The sequence below is a fragment of the Abramis brama genome (genome assembly GCF_963993115.1).
Source record: "Abramis brama genome assembly, chromosome: 13".
Classification (NCBI taxonomy): Eukaryota; Metazoa; Chordata; class Actinopteri; order Cypriniformes; family Leuciscidae; genus Abramis; species Abramis brama.
This window is the reverse complement of record NC_139975.1, coordinates 18242279-18255554: the sequence shown is the minus strand read 5'-3', so window position 1 is coordinate 18255554 and position 13276 is coordinate 18242279. Positions and strand designations below refer to the sequence as shown.

At 36.8% G+C, this 13276-nt stretch overlaps 3 protein-coding genes across 3 annotated transcripts; 1 reads left to right on the top strand and 2 right to left on the bottom strand.

The window, feature by feature from the left end:
* Positions 1-3044: 3044 nt before the first annotated feature.
* On the bottom strand, positions 3045-4299 carry LOC311094679 (large ribosomal subunit protein eL39). The gene is made up of 3 exons (XM_084132790.1): positions 4196-4299; positions 3873-3976; positions 3045-3253 (listed from the first exon to the last, which is right to left on the bottom strand). The coding sequence occupies exons 1-3, from the start codon at positions 4196-4198 to the stop codon at positions 3205-3207; spliced, it is 156 nt and encodes a 51-aa protein (XP_083988916.1). The 5' UTR covers positions 4199-4299; the 3' UTR covers positions 3045-3204.
* A 653-nt stretch (positions 4300-4952) lies between these two features.
* upf3b (UPF3B regulator of nonsense mediated mRNA decay) lies at positions 4953-10084 on the bottom strand. The gene is made up of 10 exons (XM_084132789.1): positions 9874-10084; positions 9302-9408; positions 9103-9209; positions 8757-8855; positions 7953-8063; positions 7314-7357; positions 6985-7176; positions 6411-6571; positions 5983-6304; positions 4953-5904 (listed from the first exon to the last, which is right to left on the bottom strand). The coding sequence occupies exons 1-10, from the start codon at positions 9985-9987 to the stop codon at positions 5764-5766; spliced, it is 1398 nt and encodes a 465-aa protein (XP_083988915.1). The 5' UTR covers positions 9988-10084; the 3' UTR covers positions 4953-5763.
* Positions 10085-10912: 828 nt separating this feature from the next.
* Positions 10913-11630, top strand: ndufa1 (NADH:ubiquinone oxidoreductase subunit A1). The gene is made up of 3 exons (XM_084132700.1): positions 10913-11172; positions 11340-11429; positions 11537-11630. The coding sequence occupies exons 1-3, from the start codon at positions 11071-11073 to the stop codon at positions 11555-11557; spliced, it is 213 nt and encodes a 70-aa protein (XP_083988826.1). The 5' UTR covers positions 10913-11070; the 3' UTR covers positions 11558-11630.
* Positions 11631-13276: the final 1646 nt, after the last annotated feature.

Here is a 13276-nt window from a genome sequence, read left to right as displayed (position 1 = left end):
AAGAGCGATGCGTTCAGTCTTGAGTGTCCAAGTCTCATCCTAGTCATTATAACCTCTTCTTTCCTATTTCTACCATTTCTACATTTCTTACCTACCATTTTTTTAATATTATATAAATGCCGGCCCTTATTATCTGTATTCCAGTTTTCCTGCCACTCTTTAATAATATTTTCCTTAATAATAGATTTGATTTCGCATTTACTTAATGAAACATTAAAATCTATTTCTTCCCCTCTTAAAGCATTTTTTGAAGTTTCACTCTCAGTACACTTCCGGCTTTTGAACTGGTTGCAGTTCCACTCTGATTCCATATGAGGGCGCTCACAGGACGAGTGCCGAATGAATGGAGGTCTATGGCGCTATACCAATAAAAATCCACTTTTCTCAGGATATAATTTTTTTTCTAGTAATTTGAATGTTGTATTCGAAAGGAGATGCAAATAAATTACACATTGCTGGGTGTTAGATTTTTTTGAGTCACTTATTTGCTTTAAAAAATATTTTAAAGTGTCACTTACGTTATACACATCGTACGACCAGAGATACTGCTTTACGGCAATCCTTCAGTCACTTTGGTGCTTTCGCGCTCTGCACTTTCTTTTCACTCGAGGCATCGACAACACAGCTGACACAGGTAAACACACGTGCTAGAAGAGTTTTTGTTTTGTTTGTTTCTGGTCCCGCTGCGGATGACACTATGCCATCAAGCGGTATCTCTGGTCGTAATCAGTCCTTCACTGACCAATCAGCGTTCATTAGCAGAATGCTAGCGTGTTATGGGCAACAACAACTCAACCTGTAAGAAATCAAAAGGACTTAAGTACTCGTTTATTCAACTTTCGACCTAAAACCCATGTTGAACTTGCAAAACCTACAATCAAATCTGAGATTTCTCAACGGCAATCGGGTGAGAGAGACAAATTTATCCGTCTAGCCCCATAGACTCCCATTCATTTTGCACTCATGGCGATCGCCCCCAGTGGAACTCTGGTGGTACTACAACCAAAATTCGGTACAATAGAGCTTAATAGGGAGTGGGCAGGCTCTCCGTAGACGGGCTCTGAAGGAACCATGGGAAACACAAGCGCTGTATATCCGAGTCATGAAGAGCTACTCCTTCACACCACAGCGCCGCCTAGTGGCTCCACGGCGCACAAGCTACTGCGTAATGCTGACATTTCCCAATATTAACTTGATGTTTCGCCTTTTGAAAAATAGCAGCTGTATATGCTATTCTCCATCCAGCCAATGCATGACTCTTTAAAACTGTAAAACCTCTGGCTCATTCCATGAAAAATATGCATTTTCACTCCCTTATTATGTGCAAACAAACAATAATATTAACAATGGAAAAACTGACACAAACGTATATGTTATTAACGCCATTTTTCTTTTATACTTCATTAAAAATATAAAGATTCCTATGAGTCGCTTCAAAAAAGTATCTTCTTCAATCAATTGAAGAAGGGTGAATATACCTAAAAGAATCCAACAGTGATAAATTATTGCAAAAGTCAGTAATAACAGAGTTAATAATATGACCAGTGGTCCTAGAGGGAAACCTGTCCATATTATTGTTAGGAGCCTCATTGAAATCACCACCCGTAATCAAAAAAGCAGATGGGAATTTACCTTTTAACTGTGAGATCTTATTTGATAAATCTTGCAAAAGGGCATTATTTGCAGCAGAATTATTGTAATCATACACATTTCCTAGAATAAACAAAAAATCATCAAACTCTATCACAGTTACAATCCATCTACCATCAATGGAAAAATGAGATTCCAAAATATTCCCTTTAAAATTTCTTTCAAAAAGAATAGCTACACCCACAGAATGATTAGTACAATGACTGAAAAGAACTTTCGCAGTTTATTGAGCAGAAAAGACTTTATTAGTGGTTTTACAGCTCTCCACTGGTTGGCAAAAAATGGAAAGGACGAGACACTGATTAAGCTTCTCAGGCATGCTGAAAAAGAGGGGCTGTCAGTGAACGTGAATTTGAGAGGCAGTGGAGGTCTGACGCCTCTCCACTTGGCTGCCATGCATGGCCAGTACATGGTTATGAAGATTTTGGTTGGTGCGTTCAGTGCCGATGTAGACATCATGGACTACAATGGGAAAAGAGCATGGCAGTATCTTAAAGACAACACACCAAATGAAATAAAGGAGCTTCTGGGAGCCTGTGATGATGAATACTTCTGGTTTTTGAATGTGAATAACAGTGCAAGTCAAGCACAAGCAGTTGAAGAACATGCTCAAGAAAATGGAGTCGAGGTGGACGGCTCAGGAGGAATTGTACGCCAGCGGTTCACATCATTTAGGAGGCTGTTGTATAACGTTGGTCTACTTGAAAAGATCTGAGACTAAAGCCAAAAGCATGTTTGTCAGGTCATTACTGTTAAACACCAAATGTTTTTATTAGTAACAAGATTTGTATGGTAATATGACAACTACTTAAAGGAATAGTTCACTTTAAAATGAAAATTGTCATCATTTACTCACCCTCATGTTGTTTCAAACCTGTATGAATTTCTTTCTTCTGCTGAACAGAAAGGAAGATATTTAGAAGAATGTCAGTAACCAGACAGTTTCTGGGTCCCATTGACTTCCATAGTAGAAAAAATATATACTATGGAAGTCAATGGGACCCAGAAACTGTCTGGTTACTGACATTCTTCTAAATATCTTCCTTTCTGTTCAGCAGAAGAAATAAATTCATACAGGTTTGAAACAACATGAGGGTGAGTATATGACAGAATTTTCATTTTAAAGTGAACTATTCCTTTAACCTGACAAGTGTTGTGTATTGATTAATTTTAATATTTTTAATAAACCAAATTGCAAGGAACTTCGAGACTTTTTTTATAAATAAGGTTTATCCTTAAGATTGAGCCTAAATGCTCAGAGAAAGACAATGAAAAGTGTTAATTAGCATAAAACTTGATTCTTGTGCAAGACAACAACCTTTTACAGAACCAACAATTGGAAAACTTTTGACTCTGGCATTTTGCTTTTTCAAAAAACAGAAGGATCCACATAATTCTGATTCGATGACAAATCTTTTTATTTAGGAAGGACATAACCAGAACATCTGTACAAAAGAGACTGTTGTTTCAGATAGCATGGCATCTCTCCAGCTCTGGATGAGTTGGTGGTCCTGGCAAAGAACAGATGGAGGGGGATGCTGAAGTAAAGCTTGTTTACAAGCCCAGCTTGGTCCTTCTCCAGTGTCTCCTCTTGGAGTTGTATCTGCAAAAAGATTAGCAAATGTAAAGCATCACACAGGATTGCAGCCATTAAAATGAATTACACTAGAATCCTAAGGTTTTTCTAGTAAACTGCACTGCTCTAAAACTAAGAATTGTGTGGCTCAGAAAACCACTAATAAGACGTTTTAAAGCATAAAGAGTAGCAAACTTAACGAACCAAGCAAATGTAAGTTTAAACGGTCACAAAATTAAGTCACTACCTGTATCACTTAAATGCATTGTTAACATTATAGCAGCAACAAAAGTACTGATAACAAGCAAGCCAAAGTTGCTTGATATGCATATACATTTCTAATGAGGACATTCATCTTTTAACTTTAATTTTTTTTTAAATAATCCTATGAAATGTCTCCACAACAAAGCATTCACACGTCATATGGGAGATGACAGTACTCATGACTCTACTGCAGATGATGCTCTCAGCAGGATAATGGCAGTACTCCCACAAAATTGAGCACTGTAATTGCGTCCTGCTTTCGTTTGGCGACTATAAACTACAGGACAAGAAAACCAAAGGGCTACTAGCACTTTGAGACTGTAGTTGCGGGTGTAGTTTAGCAGCGGCAAATAAATCCTACAGCACAACCATGTCAACATACCGGATCTTGTTGCCAGTTTTCATCCTAATCCACTGTGGAATCGGCCTGTTCTGTTTCTGCTTCTTGGCGAGGAAGCGTTTGATTCTGAAGGTCTTGTGTGACGCCTGAAATACAAATGTGAAGCACACATGGTTAGGCAATCTGCGGTGGCTTAAGTTAGTCATCCCACAAAACATCGTCGGTGAGAGATTTCATTGTTGATCGAACAGTAATCTGTTTAATATTAAACACCACCAACTAAGAACTTCATCTTTCACAGAAAAATGAAGAGATGTGCAGGAAAACAATTACTTGTTGGACGATGTTTTATGATTCTCACTTACCATTTCAGAGACTGCTATCCGTTCACCACTATGGCGGCAGTCGAAGAGAAGGAACCATGGGAAACACAAGCGCTGTATATCCGAGTCATGAACAGAGCATCTCCTTCACACCACAGCGCCGCCCAGTGGCTCCACGGCGCACAAGCTACTGCGTAATGCTGACATTTCCCAATATTAACTCGATGTTTCGCCTTTTGAAAAATAGCAGCTGTATATGCTATTCTCCATCCAGCCAATGCATGACTCTTTAAAACTGTAAAACCTCTGGCTCATTCCATGAAAAATATGCATTTTTCACTCCCTTATTATGTGCAAACAAACAATATTAACAATGGAAAAACTGACACCAACACATATGTTATTAACGCCATTTTCTTTTATACTTCATTAAAAAATATAAAGATTCCTATGAGTCGCTTCAAAAAAAGCGCTGTTGTTAAGCTTCTGTCAACCTTGGTAACGTGATTTTGTGCAGTAAACAACAAATAACTGAAACTTAATCATGTATAATAATCAGCAATCAAGCACTAGGCATTTCAACTTTAAATGATTAGCTATATTTCACCCTAAATATTAAATTATACATTTAGTTTAAGATGATGTAATTGTAAATAACACTCAAAGACATCTTTGAGACAATCTTTAAGAAATGTACTTTAAAAAAAAAAAAAATTGAAATAAAAAAGGCACCTATTTCATGGAATAATTTGTTTTTACCAAACAAATGTAATATACAAATAACACGAAACACTTGAAGTAACACATTGGTTGTTCATTTATTGTCTTTTTGGATTTCTCTACACATTTTGACAAAGCTGCAACTATAAAAGAAAAACAAGCTGTTTCGAGTTAAGGATTGGTTACAATGAAACGTACAATTGGATGACAGCACATGTGACCATTTCCTAACCAGAGGATGCAGAGTGGTAGGATATGCTTCAATTCCAAAACTATAAAAGGCCACATCTGTTTTTGCATATAATTTAATCGACTTGCAGAAAAGAACTAACAGTGATCAAGGCATCAGCATCATAAAGCATGGCTTTTTCCACCTGACCAATCCCAGATCAGAACAGAAATGGCTGCAGGCTACATCCATGCTCATAGAACACAAATGAATTACTGATTGTCTGAAGTGAAATGCACTGTATGATACCAGATAGAAGGGTTCAGGTAAGGCGTGAAAGATCTTTCTAAAGCGGATTATTAACTTAGTTTTATTAACTATGAAACAGAAAAGCAGGTGAAGTAAAACAAGTTTGACTGTGTACCAAAAGTAAGGCCACTTTAAGTTATCATGGTCCAATCACTTCTCTCGTGGTTATGCCCCGTTTCTCAAATCTAACCGTCGGTTAGGACTTGCCTTGCTCATGAACAGGAACTCATTCAGGGCTCATTCAGGCACTGGAGGGCAACAGGTATGTTCTCCCGTGTCAGTGAGTTTTTATTTTATTTTATGTGTGGGGATTTCATTTGCTGGCAGCACCATGTTTTTGAGGTGTTTGTCCTGACTAGAACAGATACCCTCCTCTCTTGAGACATCATTTCATCCTAGCATAGCTGCTTCCTCACTCGGCAGCTTTCTCTTGGCTATTCTTGGACTCCCGCTCAGCCCTCCTGTCCCCTGCCTGTCCATCTTCACCCCCTCCTCCTCCTCCTCGGGTACGGGTCCTCGCCCCAGGCTGGTACAGCTGAATCGCAGGCCGATCCTAAGTCAGAAATGTAAAATAAGCCATTAACCATATGTAAATTAAATCAGTGATAAAGGATCAAAAAAGAGCAAGTACCTTATTTCTCAGACGATCCTTTCTGGCACTGTCTTCCTTTTTGTTGTCCTTTGATGGCTTTTCAGGATGAGTATTAACTGAGGACTCTCCAGTGTTGTCATGCTTTCTTTTCTCCCAAACACGCTCCTTGTCCTTCTTCCCTTCCTCCTCTCTCTTTTTGTAGGTGTTTTCTCCGTCCTGACGTTCCCTTCTCCTCCTTCGTTCCTCATCCTGCCTTCTCATACGTTCTTTTTCTTTTTGTCTTCGCTCTCTGTCTCTGTCCCGGTCTCTCTCTCTGTCTCCATCACGATCTCTGTAATCTTTATGCCCACTATCCTCTGATCTGCATATTGACATAGTGATATGAAAATAAGAGAAGAAGACTTGGAAAGTCAAAGATGGGTTGAGTAAGGCTGGGAATGTTTTTCATCTAGTGCAACCAAACTTACTTGCCCCCCTTCTCCTCTCTGTGTTCACCATTCTGTCGCTTCTTCATCTCTCCTCCTCCAGAAGGTCGATCTTCCTTCTGTTTCTCTCGGTCTAGTTTCTTAGGCTTGTCTTTTAGCTTCTCAGCATCACCGCTTTCTGCTTTCTCTGGTTTTCTTAAGAGCTAAAGGATAAAAAAACAGGACCTTATATTACTGTTCAAAAGTTGAGGTCAGCAAGACTTTTTTTTAAGGAAATTAATACTTTTATTCAGCAAGTATGCATACAACTAATCAAAAGTGACAATGAAGACATCTATAATCTTACAAAATATTTCTATTTGAAATAAATGCTGTTTTTAACTTTTAATTCATTATGGTTTCCACGAAAATATTAAGCAGCACACATTTTTCAACATTGATAATCAGAAAAGTTTCTTGAGCAGTGAATCAGGATATTAGAATGATTTCTGAAGGATCATGTGACACTGAAGACTGGAGTAATGATGCTGAATAATCAATATTTTGTGCATAAAGTGTGTTCTTTTAGTAATAAAACTATAGAAATTAATCAAGGTAGTCAATAATATTTACATACCTTGATTTTTGGTTGTTCATCTTTAGGTTGGTCCTTATCCTTATCCGATGCCTTTTCTCCCTTTTTCAATTTCTCAGCCTCTTTTCTTTTTCTTCTGTCCTCCTCTCTCCACTTACGCCGTTCTTCATCTCGCAAGCGTTTGCGTTCTAGCTCTCTCCGTCTCCTCTCTTCTTTCTTCTCTTCTCTAATCCTCTGTGAAAGACAGGATGAGAGTGCATAAACACACTACACATACAGTATGGCATATTATATGTTTGGAAACCAAATTATCTGGTGAAAGGCTGATGAAGTATGCAATTACATCAGTAAATATTACACCCTCACTTTACCTGTTTATTCTTAAGGAAGTCCAAGAGAGGTGTCGTTTTTTTAGCTGGGGAAAGAATATTTTAAAAGATTATTTCAAATGAAGAGTGAAAACTATATCAAGATGTTTTGGTTTAAGAATGGAAGCTTGTTTCAATACAAAAGGTAATTGCGACTCTTTATCTCACAATTGCTACTTTTTTCCCCGCAATTGTGATGTACATCTTGTAATTCTGACTTTTAAATTTTTTTATCAATGCGAGTTATATAAAATTGCGAGTTAAAGCCAATTCACACCGCACAGACAAATGCCAACAAACACGTTACCCCTATCTGCGTCTGTTGGCATTGGTTGGGGTTTGTTTTCACCCGAATGAACATGTTCAATCAGTGTTTGTTGGTGTCTGTTGAGGCAGTGTGAACATGACAGCTATTTTTCATTCTAAATCCAACTGCAGACTTGTTTGTCTGTGCGGTGTGAATTGGCCTTTATATGACTTTATAACTCGCAATTGCGAGTTAATATCTCACAATTCTGACTTTTTTCTCAGATGTACACTTGTAATTGCGAGAAAAAAAGTCTGAATTCTGAGATCACCAAGAATTTTGCAATCACCAACTACCTATTTTACAAGTTTCCATACTTTTGTGCTGAAACTCACCACTGAGTTCTTTTGTCCTGGCCTCTATTTCCTCAAGTAAGGTCTCAGGATTGGAAGGAAATTTCTCCTCATCACCATTGTAGAACTCCAAAAACTTTTTGTAATCAGCATCTAATAAGAAACAGGTATGAATCAGCATGAATCTGAAATTCTGATCATCTTTTCTCCCCTACCGCTTCATTTGGATATAAATCTCAAATGAGAAAATGTTTTTACCCTCGGTTTCACAGACAAGGCTTAAATCTAGTCCCAGACTAAAATGCATCTTTGAGCTGTTTAAACTGAAAGCAACTTGCAAATCTTAAAATATGTCAATGCCATTGTTTTGTCTCAAGATATACACCAGTAATGTTTTTTTTTTCTAAGGCACGTTTATAAAAGCTACTTAAATATCCTAATCGAAATAAGGAATAATCCTGGCTTAATCTAAGCCCTGTCTGTGAAACCAGACGGTAGTGCAGACATTGATTATGTCCATCGGGATATTGATTGGATCATTGTTGTTTGTGAATTGCTGCGATCTTGTGATTGACAGGTTGCTGGAGGGGAGGGGTTATTGCCCAGCCCTTGCACCAGTGCCCAAGTCATCAGAGAAGAAAAGAGGTGTCACTGTGAGGGGAGGGGACTTGAATGCATTTCAAAAAATATTACGAGGGCACATCGATTAAAAAAGATGTAGACGGACAGATCATTTATAAAGTTATAAACACAGCAATATACCATTAAAAAAAAAAAAAGAATTGTCAAATTTGATTTCATGGTGACTAACATCTTCCTGTGTTAACTTTTGTTTGCAATGATTACCATCTTCAATTGTTCCACTTTTGGCATCCTTCTTCTTGCTTCTTTTCTTAGCAACTTTCTGGAATGGTGCAAACTCAACAATGGCAGGATATTCTTGTCCTATAACATGCAAAATGACAACAACACAAAAAAAAAGAAAAAAAAAAAAGTTTTTACTGTAGGAGAAGTTCACCAGTATAGAGAAAATCTCAGTCTGAGGCATACAAATCTATAACAATAATAATAATAATGAATTATTGGAAATCTTTACATTTAACGTAAAATGTTGCAAAAGTTTGATTCCTAAAACAACTGATTAGTGAGTAAATAGTGAATGCTGGAAATAATAATGACATAAAAGCCAAACCTCGATTATCAATGAAGACGTAGCCATCAAAACGGTCTCTGAAGAGAAGTACGTCATCTTGATTTTTGAAATTCAGATATGCTCTTGCAAACAGATGAGGGAAAAGACTGCAGATAAACAAACACCTTGATCAGCCATACAATACCTTTTATTTGTGTCACTTTTATGCTTTCTTTTATGAAATACAGCACATACAAACCTAGTATCACTTGAGAAAAACTCCAGGTAATCTAGCTCTGGAAGAGGCTGCAGTTGTTCCTCTAAGTCTTCTTTAGTTAAACTTGGAGGCAGACGTCGGATCACAATCTAAAATAATGGTAAAATGTATATATGTATATATATATATATATATATATATAAATATAAATTACTTGCATATGTTCAATTCATATATTTGTATATACTGTAGAACCCATACGACACATAAGTTGTTAACATAACATGTTGGAATAATGGAATAAAATAATGTCTATCTTACTTTACATGCCACTGTATATATGATTCTTCTCTATTACTGTTTTGGCCAAATCCCCGCAGTGATGGGAAACTTTGACAGGAGGATTTGCTAACTAGACTGTTCAAGCAAGCATTTTCATCTGCAATGTTTAAATCAAACAGCGCCTAATATGTAAACATATTCGGCTAATAGAAATACAGTCACATACAATCATTTATAGTATTTCAAATGAAAGCGCCTAAGTTAGCTGCTTTGTTCGTAGGCTATTTGTAGCAGGAATGTAGCCAGCTAGCCTGCTAACTAACTAACGTTACCTTTGTCATAGCTTCCTTCTTCTCTTTATTTGGCTTCTCTGGTTTGTCGTTTTCATCACATTTTATTTCCACTTTCCTTTCTCTGGGACGCGTGTTTTCCTTGTCCTCCTTCATGATCCCTTGCCAACTTTTGCAACGATGTCTGACTTCGTTTGTTTCTTGTTGTCGTGTGTCTGCTATCTCTCCAGTGCCCAACTTTCCGCAGTTGTTTCTCTGTAACACCAACAGGCGTCTCTGATTGGCTACGGCTCATGACGCAAAGAGTCGCTTCAATTTATATCTGAAATAATTGTAATATATTTTTTATAAGCATAAGACTGAGTATATTTCTGAAAACTTTGTTTGACAAGGTGATCCTTTTGGTCGGGCAGTTGTTGAATTCTCACGAGTATTTAATTAAATGACTTATGACTTACATTTTAATTTCCCTGAATCCCCCAAAGAATGTGCCTCTATGGTGCTATATCTCTCCCGGTGTCTTTTCCTTATGTAGAGGTATTTCATACTCAACACGTTTCTTTATTACATCCTGCTGACACTTTCTGGGGTAAAATTTGATTGTTTTTTTGACAAGCAAAAACAATAATAAGGCTATATGTTCTCTATTTCACCTAATAAATGTCTCATTACAAATAAGATTAAGGAAATTTTACCTTGCTAAGCACAAATTTTACCCTGCTATTTTTTTTTTTTTTTTATTAATCTTGAGATTATACTTGTTAAATTTCATATTCATCTGTGTAAATTCAATCAAAAATGCATCACAAACCTCTCTTTTTCTGTGGTGCTGAAAGAATTAGAAAACGATATAGTTGCTATTATGGCGAGGAAAACAAAAAAGCAAGGCCTTTTATTATTTTGTTTATTTGTATAGTATTGGGGAATAATATATCATTCTGAGCTACGCATGTCCTAACCATAGACTGGTCCTAACCCAATGGTCCTGTAGTAGTAGTTCTTCAAGCAAGAGCCACCATGCGGCGCTGCAGTATTACAGGCGAGCTTTTCACACGTTTTCACACGCGGAAGTGAATTATACACTTCTCGGAAGTTGTCTATGTGACCGTCATATCATAAGGGCAGACATTTTGGGCCATGTAAACGACAATTTTGCAAGATTTTTTTGGAAAACATTAAATAAACCGTATCCGCTTCAACAATTTCTTTGTGTTTTTACTCTCATATTTCACCACAATCATGTGGTATGAGATATTGCCCGGTTTTGCCATTATGACAGTTTGTCTGATCATTCCTGGTGTTGCAACTGCTCAAATCCAGAAGTTCACAAACGGTGGAAAGGTGAGCGATGATGATGAACAATGTTTTGTCACTCTCTAGTCATTGATTATATGCTTTAGTTAATCTTTTAATAGTTAGAAACGTTTGTTCTATCCTGACATTTGACAGAAAATGCTGTATGCCCTTGTGATGTCTGCAACACTAAATCCACTTGTTCTTTAACTCAGGAAAAGCGGATTGCACGGGCTCCCTATCACTGGTATTTGATGGAGAGAGACAAGAGAGTGTCTGGAAGTGGTGAACATTACCGACCCAAGGTAAAAATAAAATAAAATAAATGTATTGTGTAAATATATCAGTATTGGCAATATGCTCACCAAACAGGTGTTGTAATATTTTTCTGTTTGTTGTTGTTTTTTCACAGGGACTTGAAAACATCAAGTGAAGAGCCACCCAGATGAAACTGAAATGTACATTTTGTCCAGCCGTCTATTAAAATTCTGTCTTTAAATTATTAATTTGCTTGCTGTTGTCATCTTTTTTTCTTTCATATTTGAAATCGTTTCGAGTTGTTTCATTGTTCCACTGCGGTGTGGATATACATTTCAATATGATTGTTTTGCATGGTTTACAGTATTAGATTTATGGAACGGGATCAGATTTGATTCCTTAACCCAATTAACTTTTTAAAATTTATTTTTAGTTATTAGTAATTGAGTCTAATTTTGATGCCAGAATTCAAGTGGCACATTAAAAACATCTAAGTAAATAACTTTTTGTTACTTCACCGGTTACTCCAGTTTAATGATCCAGTTAGTGCATGGTCCAATCTTTGCAGTTTTAAGAGAGCGTCTACACACATTCTACATAATACATATATACTCCACTCCACAGTCTACAAAATGTGCAAAGTACTTAAAATAATTATAATTGATCAATTTAAATGCATCTACAGAATGCTTGAAAGTATAAGTAGTACACGTAATGTGCATAAACAGGTTGTAATATGTTTATGTGCATAAACAGGCTGCACAGAGTCCTTTGACAGCTTCAAATGGAGTATCATTAGACAATATACAGTATGAGATGCAATAAGCAGACAAATTGTACTGAAGTAGGAACACTTATTTTGTAAAGAGAATCATGTATGCTTTTTACATCCATTTAGATGTCCAGTGGAGACTATTAAGATGACGATCAAGAAGCAAGCAAGTACAAATTACATATTATTTTCCAAACCACAATGCTTACAAGTACTCTTTGTGGCTCTTACTGTCAGATAATTGTGACTTCCAGGCTTGGAAAAGTCATAAAAATGACTATTGTGAATGTGCATTTCCAGTTAAGCTCAGCTCTACTAAAAAATCTCATTGTGTATATATCGTTATTTGTAAATGCAATCTTAGGTAAAACCAGTTTTTTAAAATCCTTATCCAGTAGCTCACATGAGTTATAGAAATGTATTGGTCAAATAATAATGGCAACTTTGACTTTTATTACAGGGACATTTGAGCAGGAGTTTGTGACCTGTACATTAACTGATCTTGAATGTAAAAATCCAGTATTTTATAGTATACAGAGGTGGACAGTAACAAACTTCACTACATTTGAAAGACAAATATCGTACTTTTTACTCCACAACAATTCTGTCAAGGTCCTTGAGTTGAAAGTAGTAACGTTAGTCAGGGGATGATTTTGGTTGGAAAATAAAGTCGGTTTGACGTCAGCATCCTATGTCGGACAGACGTTGGATTTTGGTTGGAAATGTTGGTTTCTGATGTCAACCCGATTTTCATTTTCAACCACATTACGTCTGTTCAACGTTGGAGATTAATGTCAATCTGCCGTCGGATTCTGACATCAACCTGATTTTCATTTTCATGGTTGGGTTTGGTCTTCTAAATGCGAATTTTGTCATTGTTTTGGAGCACACTAACTTATAGATAACAGTAAGGCTAACATATTCATACTAAAAGCCAAAAAACTATAAATAGGGCAGTTTGAGGGAATAGCCATTTGGGTGTCCGAAACCATTGTGGACGTTATTCGAGTGCACTTATTCAATCTCACATTCAATCCCACTACTGGAACTGTGTTCTAGAAATAAATTTAATATTGATGAGGTTAGGTAGGCAGACATAGATTCAGAGGCATAAGGTACTGT